The 20,091-nt window shown below is 38.5% G+C and overlaps 1 protein-coding gene across 4 annotated transcripts in view; it reads right to left on the bottom strand.

Annotated features, from left to right (window-relative positions):
* Positions 1-19,870, bottom strand: part of LOC126337707 (probable Rho GTPase-activating protein CG5521) — a 275,478-nt gene extending 255,608 nt beyond the window's left edge. For 2 of the 4 annotated variants that reach the window (XM_050001495.1, XM_050001494.1), the window contains exons 1-2: positions 19,576-19,852; positions 5,036-5,146 (exon numbers count right to left, since the gene is read on the bottom strand). In XM_050001495.1, the coding sequence (XP_049857452.1) occupies positions 5,036-5,146; positions 19,576-19,681 (217 nt within the window). In that variant the 5' untranslated portion in view covers positions 19,682-19,852. Of the gene's footprint in view, positions 1-5,035; positions 5,147-19,575 lie in introns of all 4 variants that reach the window. The other 2 variants (XM_050001492.1, XM_050001493.1) reach the window with 2 other exon arrangements.
* Positions 19,871-20,091: the final 221 nt, after the last annotated feature.

Below are 20,091 nucleotides of genomic sequence, written 5' to 3'. Positions count from 1 at the left end.
CAGGGCATAACTGGATGGCCATCAGGCAAGGAATGCTGTTCAATATATCCTCCATGGACATACGTAAAGCTGGCATGACTATCAGCCATCGAGCCATCGGTGTAAATCACTTCGTGGCCTTGGTATATGTCAAGAATTGAGATGAAGTGACAGCGGAGAGCCGCAGGGTGAACAGTCTTTTGGGCCATGTGAAAGGTCCAGGCAAAGCTGCAGCCTAGGTGTACACCACGGAGGTGTACACGATTGCACCTCGAGTATAGGTGGTAAAGGCAAGGACTCCAATTCAGATAGAAGGGATTGGATGATAACTGCAATTCGAAGCCCTGACCTGGGCCGCCAATGCAAGAGATGAACCGCTGTGGGTGGGAAAAGGAAACAGTAATTCGGAAGCGCAGGAGAATTACGAACGTGTGCAACTTAACTGGCAAGCAGTTGTGCACACCTGACCTGCAATGGAGAAGCCTCTGAAAGGACACTGGTCACCGGACTTGTCCTAAAAGCTCCTGTCGCTAGGCAAATGCCACAGTGGTGCACTGGGACGAGTAAAAGCAATGCTGAGGGCAGCGCCGAACCATAAACCAGACTCCCATAGTCAAGGCGGGATTGAACAAGGGCTCTGTATAGCTGCAGCACTGTAGAGAGATCTGCACCCCAGTTGGTTTTCCTCACATCGGAGGGCATTGACGTGCTGCCAGCATTTCCGCTTATGCTGACGAAGGTGAGGAAGCCAAGTCAATTGGCCGTCGAAAACCAATCCTAAAAATCAATATGTCTCCACTATAGTGAGGGTATCATCAGTAAGGTAACGTTCTGGTTCCGGGTGAATGGTACAATGCTGACAGAAGTGTATAACACACAACTTTGCAGCACAAAACTGAAAGCTGTGGGCTAGAGCCCACAACTGCGCCTTGTGTATGGTTCCCCATAGGCCTGGGTCAGCAACACCAGTACTGGTGGAGCAGTACAAAATGCAGAAGTCATCTGCATACAGAGAGGGTGAGATGGACAGCCCTATAGCTGGTGCTAGACCGTTAATGGCCACTAAAAATAGAGACACACTCAATACAGAGCCTTGCAGGACCCCATTCTCTTGGATATGGGGGGAACTATGGGAGGCACCAACTTGGACACGGAAAGTATGCAGCGAGAGGAAATTCTAGATAAAAATCAGGAGCGTGCCTGAGATACCCCACTCGTATAACGTGGCAAGGATATACTGTCCCCAGGTGGTGTCATACACTTTTCGTAAATCAAAAAGGACAGGAAAAAACTGTTGGTGTCTGGAAAATACTGTTCAGATGGAACGACTCAAGGGACACAAGATTACCCGTGGTAGAGCGACACAGGCGGAAGCTGCCCTGGCACGGAGCCAGTAGGCTACAAAAGTCCAGCAGCCAACCCAACCACCGACACACCATACATTCCAGCAGCTTACAAGGAACGTTGGTGAGGCTAATGGGCTGATAGCTATCCACATCAAACACGTTTTTGCCGGGCTTGGGAACTGGTATGATGGTGCTCTCCCACCAGTGCAATGTAAAGACGCCATTGCACCAGATCTGGTTTAAGATCATGAGGAGATGTCGCTTGTAGTCAGACGAGAGATGTTTAATCATCTGACTGTGGATCCAATCGGGTCCAGGAGCTGGGTCAGGGCAATGAGCAAGGGCACTGAGGAGCTCCCACTCTGTAAATAGGGTGTTATAGGATTCACTGTGGTGTGTAGTGAACGAGAAGACTTTCTCTCACATCCACCATCTGAGAGTGCGAAAGGCTGGGAGGTAATTCTCTGACAGAGAGGTGCGAACATAGTGCTCATCAAAGTGCTCGGCAATTCCGTTTGCGTCGGTAGCTAGCATGCCATTTATGTTAACACCAGGAACACCTGTTGGGGTCTGGTACCCAAAAACTCGTTTGATCTTTGCCTAGACTTAGGAAGGTGACGTATGGCACCCAATGATCGAGACGTACCTCTCCCAACACTCCTGTTTCCGCCTTCTGATAAGCTGGCAAATGCGGGCCCGGAGCTGTTTAGAGGCTATGAGGTGCTCCAGGGAAGGGTGCCGCTTATGCTGCTGCAGAGCTTGCAGACACTCCTTAATTGCCTCAACTTCTGGTGACCACCAAGGGACTGTCTTTCACTGGGGGCACCCTAAAGAATGAGGGATTGCATTTTCTGGTGCAAAAGCAATCATTATAGTTACCTGCTCAACCACCATGTCAATGTTACCATGTGGGGGAGATTCAACAGTGACAGCAGAGGTGAAAGTTTCCTAGCCCGCCTTGTTTAAAGCCCATCTGTGGGGGCATCCATAGGCCTGACGCCAGGGCAGTGACAGGAAGATGGAGATGTGGTCACTACCACACAGGTTGTCAAGTGCTCTCCAGTGGATAGATGGGAAAAGGCAACGACTGCAAACTGTGAGATCAATGGCCGAATATCTGCCATGTGCCACACTGAAATGTGTGGCAGCCCCAATATTTAAGAGGCAGAGGTCGAGCTGTGACAGTAAATTTTCGACATCTCTGCCTATGGTACATCCCTGACCCAAGTGAATAGACTGCTACAAAAAATTTACAGTTAGGAGGACTGCTGAATGGATGGAAGTGAAGAACAACAGAAAGACAGAGCTGGAGCCAATATCTCAGGGACATTTGGCCCACTGGACCTGACTGCAGCAACCTATACCCACGTGTATGTTTGGTTTGCATCTAAGTTGTGCATCTTGGTTCAAGAAGCTGGACGACTTCCCTATTCCTCAACTTCTATGACAATATTTTATAATATAAGTTATGCAGGATCAGAACTTTATTATCTCATTTCTGTACAGATATAAATCATTGAATGCAGGTGGCTCAGCAATGTAAGTAATACCATTGAGGCATAAACATAGAATAAAAAAACCTGATTAATATTAAAGTATAGCCACCAGAACAAGGTTATCATATTAATCTGCAGAGATAATTCAACTATAATTTTAAGAATCTGCAATTGGACAAATACACATAGACTGAGCAACTCTGCTCTCTCTCTCTCTCTCTCTCTCTCTCTCACACAGACACACACACACACACACACACACACACACCATGGCCAATGTCATCTCTGGATGTTAAGGTCTGACTGCTCCCATAAGCGACAGTGGCTACATCTGTGTGAATTATACATGTATGAATGTGCGTGGGGGAGGGGAGGGCAGGGGGAGAGGGTTGTTATCTGTACCTTAAAGACTCAGCCTGTTAACTCAGTCTACTTCTAAACATACTTTTAAAATGTGCCTGTCTGCATTCAGTGCCAGCTCTGAATGGACATTTCACTTTTTGATTGCACAAGGAAGGCATGTATTGTCTTTAAAGCAAATTCTAGTTCCACACTGTTGAAAATGTTCTTTTTTAATTGATTATAATTTTTCATTAGCCATGTACTGTAGAGTCCGAGAATAGAGTTTTAATCTGTAAAAATTAAACTTGAAATTTTCTTTTTTATGGTATTCTATACATGTTGACAATTGTTTCCTAATAATAATTCTAAATACCTATAAACAAAGATAACTGTTTGTAACAGTAAATACACAGAATAGCTAAAACATATAGACCCCCTAAACCAGGCATGGGCAACCTCACAGATATGAATATGAATGGCATATCTTTCCAGACATGCCAAGCCGACATATTATGCTTCAAAACACGTTTTTGAGAGTACTCCCATATTATGTTCATCCCACCTTTAGATGTCTACATTTATTTTACACACTGTGACGATTGTTTCTTTATGTACAACATTTTGCAATAGCTGCCTTAAAAATGGCTGCTGCAAAATTCCCTCACAAATTTCTTCTGTGGACCGGGCTGAAACCAGTCACAGGCCCGATCCAGCCTGTGGACCCCTGGTTGGCCACCCATGTCCCAAACAGGGAGTTGCATGGCTCCTTCCCCTAATTACAAATATTTTTTAATTATTTATATTTCTAATAATTTTTTCCTGTTGATAATAATATTCTGTTTGCACAATTTATATTACCATTAAAAATAATTCTGTACCTTACAACAGACTCAAAGCAGCTGTGATAAACAACTTTTCTTGTGTCCATATCACTTCCACAAGGAAGTATTCTGAGTGTGAATCCAAGACGCTTAATTTGTTTGTCAATAAATGTGTGTCTAAAAATTACGATGAATTTATTTTCTAAAAATATCAACAGGAATTTGATAGATTTCTTTAAGATCCTGGCTTATACGGATAATTTTAATTACTTGATTTTTACTATATAGTTTTAAACTGGGTTAATCGTGGATAATTTTACTTACTTGGTTTTTACTATATAATTTTAAACTGGGTTAATTGTGTCTCTGCCATTTTTAGTTTTAACTGGTTTAGATCCAACCAATGTTCTAAGCTATTAACTTTATCACTGCCTCTTTGAGGAATTTGTTCTGTGGTTTCCCTTGGAATGAGAATGTGCGAGTCATCTGCAAATGAACTGAATCTTAAGTTACATTTAAGTAAGTCAACTGTGTGAAATTAAAACATGATTGGGCTTAAAATGGTACCTTGTGTGTCTTCCCGTGAAATCATTTTTCTGTACAGAAATAATTTCCTTGAGATGATATTAATACTACCCTTTGCTTTCTTTCTGTTAAGTGTGACTTGAACTATTTCACAGCATTACCTTCAGTCTGAAAATCCAACAGTTTTGTTTATTTGCACTAATTTGCCTTTTACACACATGGTAACACATGTGTACTCCCACAACACCCAATTGTAACCAACCTTATTCACAGAATACTCATAAGTGCTTGAGAGCACCCATTTATTCTTTCACACTTCACAGATGTTTGCATACAGATTGAGAAAATGTTGCAGTAATAGTTAGCTATAGTTTCAAACACACACACACACACACACACACACACACACACACACACACACACACACACACACCTGATGCTGAACTATTATTTTAACACATACACTACACATTTTCAGTATACCCAGATAATGAGTTATAGAAAGGATTCTGTATTTTGTACCAACCTCTCTGCTTCAGATTTGCTTCAGCTGCTACAAAACTGTCATAAAGGATGCAGTAGATGTGACTGAAATTGCTCTCAAAGAAAGTTTTTGCCTCCTCGACATCGACATGTTCTGCAAAAAGAAAAAACAAGAATGTATTTCCTCATATGCAATTCTAAACACAGCTGTGTGTGTGTGTGTGTGTGTGTGTGTGTGTGTGTGTGTGTGTGTGAGAGTGCGCACGCGCGCACTTGTGCGTATTGCACCAAAAACACAGTGAAGCTTTAGATCTAGTTTCTAGGGTTCCTTCATGACATTTGAAATTAAATTAGCATTATGCCATAGAGAAAATACAATTTACAAAACTTAACAAAAAATACATTATCTTTCCTTAATTCACCAAAATTTAATCACACAGTGGCCAATAAACAATAGATATTCTTAGAAGTGCCTATAAAAAAATAGGTGCATATGGGAAGTTGAAGAGACACCAATTTGTTAACATTAATGTGAATTAATAATACAAAACATCAACAAAGCACAGTCACAGTTATTTCATATGTGCTGATACTTGGTTGTGTTTTGCCAACTGCAATCGAAGATGTGATCCAAAAGAGGTGGCACCTAAAAGGACTAAAGGTAAAGAAGTACACTGAGGAAGAAATGGGAGCTATAGATATTATTTGTGAAGATGGTGAGCCTTGTGCAGAAAGAGAACAAGGCATTGTCAAAACATAAAATAGGATGTCAGGAAAAATTAAGCTAGAATCAAAGATACTTCGGACCGTTCATGAGATTTTAAACACAACAGAAAAAAGACATAGGCAGAGAACTTAGATCAACATTGTGAAATAAGCTGGAGTTTTAAAAAGGACAAAATAAAACATATATAGAAGCAAATACAGGTAAACAACAATGGAAATACTGTTGATGAACATGCACCATGCATCAGATGAGCTAACTACAAAGGAAAACTTCTACATCGACTGAAAACAAGATCTGCAATGAAAGAAAAACACAAAAGAGATTTCAACAGGTAATAGGGACATCTTCATCATCGGAAATAGTACCTGCACGATTTATATTATGGAGAGGAGCTAATTTATACTTAAACCCTACTGGAAACTACTGACAAGAGACAAAGAAAACTCCCCATCACACCCCCCTCAAATTTAATGGTAAGATGGTTCAGTGGATAGCCCATCAAAAACTAAACACAGATCAAGTGTGAAAAGAAGAACGTGTACAGAACTGCGAAAAAAGAAGCAAGATATAAACAGTGAAAGGTTCACATTTAAGATGCGCAACATTGAGCAAACGTGAATAGTCACGGTGTTGTGGTTTTGTAGCTATGGTGTTGGACTGCAAAGTGGGACAACCATGTTCAAATCTCCCTTGTGCCCTCCAGATGTACATACCTTCTTTTTTTCTACACAAGAACCACATTTATGCCTCAACTTCCATTTTGGATGATTTGACTCTTGAATTCCTTTGCTGTAATATAGTTTACACTCGTTTATTTGTTGTTTTCGTTTCTGTGACAGGTCTATGTGGTATCTCGTCTGCTACCACAATTCATCACATTTACTTACGACGACAATATATTCTTACCACATGATTTGTATTCTATAACCAATGTAAAGTGTGACAATTTCCCAATTGCCAAGACTACAAATGGAGTAGTTCATAATTTTGTGGAAAAAAAGGGAGGGGGGGTGGGGGGGGGGGGGTGCAAGATCTGAATACGGATCTCCCACTTTACATTGCTCATTGTTGCAAGTCTTGAGCTTGGACCATTCACTGTTTCTAGCTTTCTTCTTTTTTCACAGTCCATTACACCTTTCTGTTTTCATGCTTGATCCGTTGATCTGTGTTCAATTTTTGACTGACTACCCACTGCACCATTTCACCACTAAATCTGAGGGCGTGTGAAGAGAAGTTTCCCTTGTTCCCAACAATAATTTCTATAATTTTTGTATTGTTATTTTTATGCACTTGATATAGGTAAATACTGTAACCTTGATGCAGTTAATGCAGTCTTGTTTGGTAAAACTGTTATAAATTATGCGGAAGTTTCAGCTACAGAAAAATTGCTCCCATTGGCCAATCAAAAGCTTGAAAAGCATTTCATAATATAGCCCTCAAAACAATTACTTTTCTATCATATTTTTTAAAGACACTGTTGCACATCTTAGTCAATACAATTAGGAGGAAAATGAAGAAACTGACTACATCTGATCTCTGAGAAAGCAAGTAAATAAGACAAGCAATTTAATCTGGATAATTAAATATGGAGATAAAAAAGAAGCCATGCCAAAACAATACAAACTTTTTTTAAAAAAAGTTATGATTTATTGAAAAGCAACTTATGCTCCAACTGAAGAAACGGGTATTGACGTAAATGATAGGAGATAATTTGTCAGTTTTCTAAGAAGAAATTGACAATAATAGAAGCAATTAGCTATGAGAAGCAATGCCAGAGCAAAAGATGTTCAAAAAGACTGGCCATTTTCACCTGAAATCAAAGATGAAAGAGAATAAAGAAAATGTTTACAAAAAAGTAACAAAAAATGAACTACATAAGGTTTGCGGACAAAAGTGGAATCTCGGAAAAATCCCCAGGAGATCTGAACAACATACATTCTTAAAAAAAATGATGGAGAAGAAGAAGGATGCTTGATGTGTTTTTTATCAAGTTTAGAGAGCACTCTGAAAACTGGAGCAATTAAATAATATCTTCTCTCTCTAACACATTAAATGGAATCTTCAGGAAAACAGGCTGGTCTTCACTAAAGAGTGTAGACTCTTTGGCAAGGAAGTCAGATGAGAGGAGCGGGATACAGGATTATTTCTCTAGATACTGTCACAGAAAATAAAAGTCAGTGGTGTGGTCAAGTTTTCAAATATTGTCATACATCTTATTAAAATGACCCTGCTCTAAATATTTACTGATAACAATATACAGTCATTTTATCCACACTTTATTTTCTAAAATTTATCAAACCTAAAACCATTCAGAGCCTCCTAAACAGTTAAGCTAGTAATTTACTACATCTCCGTGTGAAATATTAATATTTGCCACGAAATTTTCTGGAAGGCAACTCATTGCATGAATCTTGAAGGGCCTTGATGCTCACAGATGGTACCTGGGAAGCTGTTCCTGGGCAAGTGATAGTACAACTTTCAGCTACCTACAACACAGAATTCATTGTTGTTGAATCTTAAGGAGTTGCTGATAACAACAAGTATGGGCTCCCAATACAGTGTAAAGTGACTGAATTGGTCTGATCTTAAGTGTACATGCGGCTAGTATAATAGTGGACTGCACTCTTTTTTTTCCAGTGGCCCAACAGACTAGCAAAATGTGCAACTATAAGCAGCTGGAAATCACACAAAGAATGTATCATAAGTGTCTCTTCACTGTAATTGCTACAAACATTTTTAAATAAATATGTTCAGAAAGCAAAATTTCGAATTCCTTCAGCACAGCAACCATTAAATTTATCATCAGAAAATAAACACTAGAAATGTAACCTTATTTTAACACTCAAACACTGCTCCTTAATTTCAAGTCAAGAAAGTAAAACACACAGATTTCTCCATCAAGTTTTCAAAGCCAATATTTTCTGTCTATTCCTCTAACCCTTCCCCTAACCCAATTGTCAGATACAAATGGCATGGTCAGAAGAGAGATAAAGAGCAAAACTTCAAATTTACAGGAATGCCACTGAGTGATGTCTTCAACAACCTCCAATATTTCAACATGTGAACATCCTGTCAGCTTCAAGGCTGCATTACAAGAGAGCACTGTACACTGCAGTAGGTGGTGGGGCTGTGCTTACCAAGAACTACAATACAGCTTCTGCAGAAATGGTCTTCTGTTGATGTAGCCCTACCTATTGAGAGTTTAAATTGTTTTGTACACCGCTCTTTCAGTGCATCCATATCCTGAAAATATGGAATGTTCACCCGTTGAAATATCAGCAGTTGTTGAAGATGTCACTCAGTTGCATTTCTGCAAGCTGTTTGAACATTTTATATGCTAGGAGAAACTCTAGTTTCATGAGGCAAAATTTCTCTTCAAAGAGGGAAAACTGAAAAGGCTCCCTTACTTTGGACCTTATACTGTTAATATTGAAACTTCTTAGATCTTAAAACTTGTACTAAACAAGACTCAAATGTGCGACTTTTCCACTTTGTGGAGAAGTATAGAATAACTTTCAGGGAGGAAACCACATTTAATGACCATAACACGTCGCTGGAAGCTGCACACCTGTAACCACCTGGCAGTGTTATCGTTCCAAACAGTATTGCAGGTCATCTCTAGGTTAGAAAGGAAACCTACAACCTGAAAGCCTACAGAACAAACCTGGTAGTAAAGCAAAGTAATGCACAGCCAATGTTCTTTCATGGACAGACACTGGAAGTGGCTATGATGTTTCCTGTTTCCTTAGATCCATGTATGTGTGTGGTAATCATTTGCTCCAAGTCCTTCCTATGCACCGTAGGACCCAAGTACAATACCTATTCAGTCACGTAGTGTTTTAACAGTTTGGGGAAGAATATTAAACAGCTACTTTTCAAACATCTGCAAAATGCCTTGTCTGCCTTATTAAGCTAAAAAAAAATGGCAGTACCTCTGTAACTGTGCTGAAGCCAATCTAATTCCCTGGCATTAAAAAGTAAGCACAGTTAGAGATAACAGACTGGAGTTAATGCAAGGGCCATAGCTGTAAGTTCATGGTCTAGGAATCAACAGCAGGTGTCCTTTGTGTGTGCAACAATGAAAGGCAAGAGTACATTCTTATTATGAAGTTATCTGGAGTGCAAAGTGTGTGTACATCACAGAACATTGTACAAAAGGGACCAACAGGATGAGGCAATGCAACTGTTAAGACAGAGACTTTACATTCAGGAGGATGGAGTTTGCTCTGCCTGGGAATCCTGTTTTAGGTTTTCATGAATCATTCCAGGCAAATTCTCGGATGGTTCTTTCATCAAGGCCAGGCTGACCATGTATCCTATACTCGTAAAAGCATGCTTATATATTCTCTCTTTCTCTCTCTCTCCCCCTGTGTGTGTGTGTGTGTGTGTGTGTGTGTGTGTGTGTGTGTGTGTGTGTGTGTGTGTGTGTGTGTGTGTTTTGAGCTAAATACTTTCATTGTACAGGGTGGTTATAAATAAACTTTTGCTACTTGAGCTAATGTAGACAGGAAACTATTTCCCATATGGTTGCCCAACTTTATAGGAATCACGTTCAGACTGAGTGCTCCAGGATTTGCATTGCTAGTAGTGTTAGTATCATGACTTGCAGTTACGTGCCTGTAATGGTATGGCAACATAAGAATTTAAACACAAGCATCAGTGTGCATTACATTTGCGGTCAACATGGATCTGTGAGCAGAGCTTTATTCGTAAAATTGTTTTATCAAACCAACAGCAATAGTACTAGGATCTTTCTGAGAATCGACACATTAAAGAAATACAGAGATATCCTGTATCTGATCCAAGATTGAAGGATTCAGAAGCACAAATTAACCGGCAATTTGGATATTTCTCTGGAGAAGCCTAAGGTCAATTGTGCCACAAATTGTTGAATAAGTTACTATTGCCATGGCTTTTGCTGGACACAATGTGTGATCCTTGAGCAGTGCCCAAGATGTGCCGCAACAGCTGAAAAGTTCATGGACTACTGTTCAAAAAGTTGCTCAGAACAAATGTGAAATGTTATCTTTAGAGAGGTTCCAAGTTGTTGCAGGTGGAGATGGTTATGACATTGAGCAACATTTGTAATCTGGAATGTAAACATGGTAAGCAATTAACAAACATTTCATTGGAAAACTGGAATATGTTTTTTTAATTCATTGTTTCTCTTCCGCATGTCCTCACTAATGCTTTCACAAAGTTTCAGTTTCATTGTCCTATGATGACTTGTTTTTCATGGGGGTCCATTCAGGAAGTGGGGGGCAATTTATAAGCACCCTATATTACTACAATAAATCCTAAATCAATATGGGATGATCCTTGGATACATAAATGAATAAATAATAAAATGATCACATCAACATCAAAGTCAATGGAGATCAGCTTTACTTCATTTAGATGAACACTGGTCAGAAAATTGACTACAGCCTCTCTACAAGAATCATTCCAGCACAAAAAAATGTGGAAAATTTAAATGTACGCAGCTGGATAACGGTTGTAAGCTTGCTTGTCAAAAACATGGATCTAATGTCAAGACCATTCACAAAACAAAAAATCCAAAGCAAGATCAAATACAGTTTAGAGCTGCAATGTGTTACCGGTAACAGTTACTCTCCCTCAACCCTAACATCCACAGCTCCTTAACTTTTCCACAATTTAAATTGATCATTCTAATACAAATCAAATGTGTAACTTTCAGTCAATTGTTTAAAAAGTGTCTACTTTGGAGACATGTGCAAACAACTGTAGACAATGTTAAGAGATTTGTTTCTCATCTCAAGTCAAAACACACCTGTGACCTACAACAGCACTGTAACGATCAATCAGTGAGGCTTTTCCCACTCTTCTGACTGACTAGTTACTACAAGACAGAAAGCACTGGTTCCTGCTTGGTAGACCAACAGAAAATGTGAAATGAAATGCTTATTTTCAAGAGATGGTGTCATTGCATGTATTTGTTTATTATAATAGAAATTTAAATGACATTCCATTTGGTGTTTTAGAATATCACATTTTGTTACTGGCAAATCATTCAACAATCATCTGACAATGTTATTGTGAAGGTGTGATTCAGTATGTCCATTCACACAAAAATACACTACAGTAAGACAGTTAACTGAATGATTCACGAGGGAACTTTGTTTAGGTAGTTAAAACAGCGAATAAGACTAACAATAGATTAGATTAATACTTGTTCCATAGATCATGAATACGACACTTCGTAATGATGTGGAACGTGACAGGTTAATAAAAGATGTCTGTACAAGATATTACATTACACAAAATATTGCATGACACTAATGTTTAAGCTAGTTTTCTTTTTTTTTTCTCCTTAATTTATATCTAAAATTCAGCCAATGAGTAGAAGGAGTTGTCATCTAGAAATTCTTTTAATTTATTTTTAAATGTTGGTTGACTATCTGTCAGGCTTTTGATGCTGTTTGGCAGGTGACCAAAGACTTCTGTGGCAGCATAATATACCCCTTTCTGTGCTAAAGTCAGATTTAACCCTGCATAGTGAAGATCATCCTTTCTCCTGGTGTTATAGCTATGCACACTGCTATTACTTTTGAACTGGGTTGGATTATTAACAACAAATTTCATAAGTGAATATATATACTGTGAGATGTCTTCAGGATGACCGTGGGTGGGCTCCAGCAATTATTCTGATTACACGTTTTTGAGCAATGAATACTTTTCTACTCAACGATGAATTACCCCAGAATATGATGCCATACGAAAGCAGTGAATGAAAGTAGCATAGTAAGCTAATTTACTAAGATTCTTGTCACCAAAATTTGCAATAACCCTAATAGCATACGTAGCTGAATCAGACGTTTCAGCACACCATCAATGTGTTGCTTCCAGTTTAACCTCTCATCAATGGCCACACCTAAAAATTTTGAAAATTCTACCTTAGCTACAGACTTCTGTTCAAAGTCTATATTTATTACTGGAGTTGTGCCATTTACTGTACGGAACTGTATATACTGTGTTTCATCAAAATTTAAAGAGAGTCCGTTTGCTGAGAACCACTCAATAATTTTGTGAAAAACATCATTTACAATTACATCACTTAGTTCTTGGTTTTTGGATGTTATTTCTATACTTGTATCATCAGCAAAAAGAACTAACTCTGCATCTTTATCGATGTGGAATGGTGAGTCATTAATGTATATCAAGAACAATAAGGACCTAAGACCGAACCCTGTGGGACCCTGTACTTCATAGTCCCCCCCCCCCCCTCCCCCCCCAGTTTGAGGAATCAGCTGTTGTTTTAACATTACATGAACCACTTATTTCAACTTTCTGCATTCTTCCAGTTAAGTATGAATTAAACCATTTGTGCACTGCCTCCCCTCAAACCATAATGATTTAGCTTATCTGAAAGAATTCCATGATTTACACAATCAAAGGCCTTTGTGAGATCACAAAAAATACCAATGGGTGATGTCCGGTTATTCAGAGCATTTAATATTTGATCAGCATTTTCTGTTGAAAAGCCTTTCTGAAAACCAAACTGACATTTTGTTAATACTTTATTTTTACAAATATGGGAGGCTACTCTTGAATACATTACTTTCTCAAAAATTTTTGATAGAGCTGTCAGAAGAGAGATTTGGCGATAGTTGTTGACATCCGACGTATCCCCTTTTTATGCAATGGTTTTAAAATGGCATATTTCAATCTATTGGGGAAAACATCCTGCTCCAAAGAGCTATTAAATACGTGGCTGAGAATCCTACTTATCTGTGGGGAACAAGCTTTAAGTATCTTGCTGGAAATGCCATCAATTCCATAAGAGCTTTTACTTTTCAGTGAGTTTATTATTTTACTGATTTCAAAGGGAGTGGTTGGTGGAAATACAGTTGTTTCAAACTGCACAGGTATGGCCTCTTCTATTAGAAGCCTTGCCTCTTCTAGTGAAGATCTAGATCCTATTTTGTCCACAACATTAAAAAAATGATTATTGAAAATATTTTCAATTTCTGATTGATTGTTAGTACACTTGTCATTCAGTTTTATGGCACTAAAGTCTTCCTGTGCTCTTGGCTGCCCTGTTTCCCTTTCAATAATATTCCAAATTGCTTTAATTTTATTATCAGAGTTACTGATCTCAGACATGATACACATGCTTCTGGACTTTTTAATAACTTTTCTTAGTATCGCACAATAGTTTTTATAATATTGAACAATTTCGTGGTCAGTACTTCCTCTTGCTGTTAGATACAGTTCTCTTTTACGGTTGCAAGATATTCTTATTCCTTTAGTTAGCCAAGGTTTTTTCTATGCTTTCTTGGAATTGTGTTTAACTATTTTCTTGGGAAAACAGTTTTCAAATACCCTTAAAAATGTATCGTGAAATAAGTTATATTTCAAGTTTGCATCAGGCTCCTTATACACTTCATCCCAGTCTAGCTGCTTTAGGCTTTCCCTGAAGTTTGCAATATTTATATTGTTAATTGGACGCACTGCTTTGAAATTCTGATTTTATATACTGCATGGAGCTATGTCATGTACTGTAACTAACTGTGCACCATGATCTGAAAGACCATTCTCAACAGGATAAGCATTTATGTCCTTAAATTTATCTTGGTCTATAAAAAAGTTATCTATCAATGTCCTGCTGTTCTTTGTTATCCGAGTAGGAAAATCAATGACGGAGCTCAAATTGAAAGAACTGAGTAATACTACAAGGTCTTTTTTCCTATTACACTCTTTCAGAGAATCAACATTGAAATCCCCACAAATGATAATTTGCTTCCCCCTGTCTGACAGATAGCACAACAAAGCATCCAAGTTTTCTAGAAATAGCTGGAAATTCCCTGAGGGGGACCTATACACTGTTAAAATTATGAAAGTGCCATCATTTAGTTTTAACTCAGTGGCACATGCTTCCAAGTGTTGCTCTACACAAAATTTTTTAGTTTCTAAATTTTTTACACTGTGGAAGCTTTTGACATATATGGCAACTCCTCCTCTCATCATATTATCTCTACTTACATGTGCAGCTAATTTGTACCCATTGATGCTAACCTTTGGCATATCAGTGACAATGTGATGCTCAGGCATGCGTAATTCATCTGTTACATTCTCAGTTTCTGTATCTTCTAAACAAAGCAGAAGCTCATCAATTTTATTCTTCAATCCCCCAATATTTTGATGAAATATACTAACATTATTTTTCACTTTACTTTTGTGAGTATCTTGAACTTTTTTAACATCTTTAGTACTTGCCTGGCTGAGTTTCCCACTGGACACTGATCTTACACTAAAAAGAGTTTCCAATAATACTGGCCTGATTTACAGTAACCAGATAAGACCTCCAACATTAGAAATATAAAACAAAGTTTCTTTGGACAGAGACCTCTTCTAAAAACTACAGCGACAACCACAATAAAACAAGATGAACATCCGAAAACTAGACGCACTGCTCGATTGACAGAGAAATGCAAACATGTCCACTCAACATTAATAAGGAATTATGGGCACAGAGGAAGCAGACCTCACTGCTTACGTAAACAACGCTTAATGTGATTCTGGTCGGCCTCAACAAATAAATTGATAATAATCATGATATGAAATAGTGAGGATGTTCTCTTAATTAACAAAAACTTGTAGGGCAATTCAACAGTAAACTTTTAAAAAAAGAAAAAAAAGGTTTGAACCTTGAGAGACACCTTCTTTAGGCTACTTCTACAGAAGTCAAAAACCTGAAATTTATATTTTTGTTACAGAAATTTCTGCTAACTTTTCTCAAGTTCTACAACATGTAACTGCTTGCTTACATTAAAGTTTCATAATGCATTATACTTCATTAAATACATTTAAAATGGCCAATATTAAGTAACCTATAGTATACACATCAACAACTAGTACACTTGTCTGTCCACACTGATAAAGTTGGAAGCTCTTTAGCGACAAATATATTATACATATGGCAGAAGTACTCCTACTGCTGACACAGGAAACAGAATTTTTTATAGTAAAAATAATATTCCACAAGCTCTCATTTTTATAGCTTTATATGTAGGCAACCACTTTTAGCTATAAAAAAATATAAAACAATAATTAGTTGTATCGGGAAAATAACTATGATAATTCTCTGACGAACATCATGAGGCAAAAGTGTCAGTACTACAAAATATGAAAATTCAATCAAATTAGCATTGGTGTTATTAACCATCACAACAGTGTCAGAGCAAGGAAACATAAGAAATATGACCCAACTAAAAATGAAAGAAAGGAAGCAGGTCAGGATTGAGAATGTAGATATCCTGTGACAACTAACTGGATCCACAGATAAGAAATCTCAGGAGGACAATGTGACAAACTAGCCTAAAAGTAATAGTTACAACCTGGGAATGCGTCAACATGCTATTCGTACTCAGTAGTTATCAGACGAGCACCAGTGAAACCAAAACATCAATCAACATGGACAAAAGTAGGAAATAGGAACATATAGGAAACATTTCCTAAATGACCTGTACTTGGAAAAGTATATCAAGCAACTGAATCAGCAAGAAGGTTAAAAAACTGTACTGCAATAGGCTACCAAGTCTTCTATGAAATGAAGACAGCATAAACAAATCAATCACATCTATCACATGTAAAGCAGAAGAAGCATATTGTAAAAAGCGAGGACTGTTGGGATCAATGGAGGTATCTGATCCCACCTGTCGGCTTTGACCCATGATATAAGGGTGTTGTGGTGTGTGACGCACGGAGTTTAGTTTACAAGTGTGTAGTGTTTGTAGATGTTTTGTTGCTGTCAGTGGTGTCCTCTCGTGGTGTGTTTATGGTTTGCATGTTGTGTTGTGTACTGGGTTCATTTTGTATCACTGCTTGAAGTGTACAGTTGTCAGTTGCGACCGCTCTTCAATAGAAATTTTTCTACAGAAATTGGTTTCAACGAGTTGAGAGTTATGTTTCCGTTGTGTTTAAGTTATTGTAGTGTTGTTTGCTGTATGTCATGTGGTAAGTCATTTAATTTAATTTGTGGCTGCTTTTGTTAGGTATGGATATGACTGATAAATACAATAGTGCTCATTTGTGGGCTCAAATGGGGGATGATATGCTCGCTCTCATTAAATTCTTGCAATTATTCGGGCTGCTGGCTGAGGTTGTGAAATGTGGTGTGTGTCCACAGAACATGCGGTTGGCTACAGTTCTGGCACCTCAGACCAGGGACTGCTACATGTGGCGGTGCCGAAGGGACAACCTTTGGCGCTCCATAAGGCATGGTACCTGGTTCGACTTGTCTAGGCTGGGCATGAGAGAGATAGTTTTGATGATGTATTATTTTTGTTATAGATCCTCTCATAGTTTTTGTGCACATGAGACTCGTGTGAGCAGTAGGACTGTTTTTGTATTGTAGAGAAGTTTGTTCTGAATATATTAAGTAAGGGAGTAAGTTGGGTGGGCCTGGGGCCGTGGTAGAGGTTGATGGGTCACAGTTTGGGAAGAAGTAGTATGGGAGGCGTAAGTCTCCGGTTGGTTTATGGGTATGGTTTTAGGGTGGGGGCTGTTGTTTCTGGGAGTGGTTATTCAGAGTGTGTGTTAAGGGTTTTGGAGGGACGTACAAAGAGGGAAATGGTGGGATTAATTGAGGAGTATGTACAGGAGGGTAATACAATAGTTTTCAATGCCTTTTTTTATCTTATAGGGGGTTGGGTCAGAGAGGGTATGGTCATTTAGTTGTTAACCATGGTTTAGAATAAAAGAATTATGAAACTAGGGCATGCACAAATATAATAGAGGGGTTTTGGGGGGCAGTTAAGTCAGTTATTGGGAGGGGGAAGAGGCACTCTTCTAACCTTCAATCTCATTTACATGAGTATTGTTGGTGGAAGAGTGTCCCTGGGGACTATTATATATCTAACTGGTTTTTTTCCAGACAGACTGAAGCGAATGCATGTGGCATGGCAGCACGTTTGTGTTCTGTAGTCACTAGTAGGTGCTCACTGTGAGTGCAGCAACAGTGTAGAGAACTGTGAAGAAATAATGCTGGTGCACTGGTTGATGGGTTGATTTGGGGGAAGGGACCAAACAACGAAGCCATTGATCCCATCTGATTACACGAGGATGTAAAAGGAACCAGCCCAGCATTTGCCTGAAGTGACTTAGAGAAATAACAGAAAAGCAGGTTTGAACTGTCGTCCTCCCAAATACGAGTCCAGTGTGTTAAATACTGTGCCATCTCACTCGGTAGAAATAAAGCAAAACTCTTTTTACATTATAAGTTATGTTGTGTAAATTGTGTATGAATAAAAGACCACTGTACATTAGGGACCAACCAAATGAGGCAGTGCAGTTGTTAATGCACTGGCAACTTCATATTCAGGAGGATGGAGTTTGGCTCAGTTGAACCACACTGATCTACATTTTTTGTGGTTTTCCTAAATCATTTGAAGCAAACACCATGATAAGCCCTTCAACAGCGCCAAGGTTGAGCACCTGTCCAATCTTGTAAATTCATCATTTTATATTTATGCTTGTGCACATTCGAGCTATTTATTTTTCCATCGTATTATGTCATAAATTCTCAGATGATCCCTGTGGGAATGCATATACAAATAAATAGATAAAATAAATAGCCCAAAAACATAATAAATAGATTGTTTAAAACAAGTTTAGCATGGATAAGTTTTAGTGGTGTTTATATCCTTCAATGTTTCTAAATTGGCAACAAAACCATGGGCAACCTTACTCAGATGCTAGTATTAACTTCCTTAATAGTTTTAACCAGTATGTTAGAACAGTTACAATTATGGTGGTATGTCAGAGCCTACATCAATTACAACCAATAACATAATGTAACTACATACATCCATTTTATGGACACAGTAAGAATAAAAAATGAATGCCAAACTTTCACAGATATGAAAGCTAGAGAGCTATATCTCACTGACTGAATGCAGAAATGCTGTCACTAATTAAGCTTAGTGTAAATGTGATCTATAATTGGGTACGATTTTGCACTCACTTCTACCGAATTCCCTATTTGTACTGCTTTATGTGAACAATGAGAAGTTCAAACAGAAGTGCAAATCTTTTCACATCTCAGTTCCTCAGATCTGTATTCAAGAAACAAGTCTCTCGATAGCTCAAAATTGACTTACACTTTTCCATTAATTCTACCTTGATAACGTATGAAGTGACAAACAAATAAATAAAAAATGGTGAGAAAAGATGTAGCTTCCCAATAAACTCGCCAAATAAACAAAACTACTGAAATTTTGTTAGGGAACAGTCAAGTGAGATGAGAACCGCTGAATGTCCTGTCCTCCCCATTCGAATTTGTTCAATCGCGGGATGAATGGGGAGGGGGGGGGGGGGGGGGCAGCAGCAATAAATCATGTTTTATCACGATTGATGGGTTCAAGGTTGATAACTGGAAAAAACAGTAAAGCTGCATTAAATGTCAAAAAAACTATCACTGTGCCTGAGGATGTTTATGGAACAAAACAGGAAAGCTGCATTAAATGACATGTCAAAAACAATCACAGTGATGTTTATATGTAAGTGACATGCAACATTCCAGCAGTAAACAGAACGACGAAAACAAGTTTCACCAGTAACAATATATGCTATATCAGCTCGGGTCATTGTTAACTGAATCTCACAGTTTTTCTGTTGAAACGTCTGTGGTGTCGTTCTCAAGTAGGATGGTGTGACAGCACTGAATTTACGAGATGTCAAGAATCTGAGAACTTATTGCACTATGTATGATACAGCGTCACTGGAGAGCTGAAACGACGATCTTAACAGATAGTTCCAGTATAACTGAGAAGGTACACCAGGCAAAACACTGTGCTGGTCTATCCAGACGAAACATGTGCCCCTCCTATACTTACCCAGTACAATTCTGAGATGCTTCAAACGTGTAGCAGAATCTTTCTTCAAATCCTGGACTTTCTGAGTCGACTTCTTGACGTCTGCGTGAATTTTTTTGCTGAACATGTTTCTTCACGAAAGTCTGCAGTAATTACTTCGAACATACATTATCCAAAATCAACAATAAATGAACACAGGATCGAGTTACACACGCACATGATAAACCTCTCCCACCTTCCTACCACCTCCTAGTTTGTTTCCTCTGCACTGTCATCTATAAAAAGCTACGTATATGTGCGTCCCTTTGACAGCACTGAACTCGGCCGCGTATAGAAGGCGCTCTAATGCTAAAGCTTCTGATGGTGCATAGACCACTATAATTAATACTTTTTATGATAAACTGTTCCCCTCCTTCCAGTTGTAAAAGAGAAAATGCGAAAGTAAGTATCAACCATTTTACTTGTTCATGGTTGTAGTAAATTATTTCTCTCTGCCTTGTTGCTAGTGGTAACATATTTAACATCCGAAAACTTAAA

The sequence above is a fragment of the Schistocerca gregaria genome, chromosome 1 (genome assembly GCF_023897955.1).
Source record: "Schistocerca gregaria isolate iqSchGreg1 chromosome 1, iqSchGreg1.2, whole genome shotgun sequence".
In the NCBI taxonomy this organism is placed as follows: Eukaryota; Metazoa; Arthropoda; class Insecta; order Orthoptera; family Acrididae; genus Schistocerca; species Schistocerca gregaria.
The sequence above is the reverse complement of the archived record's forward strand: the minus strand, read 5'-3'. Positions and strand labels throughout refer to the sequence as shown.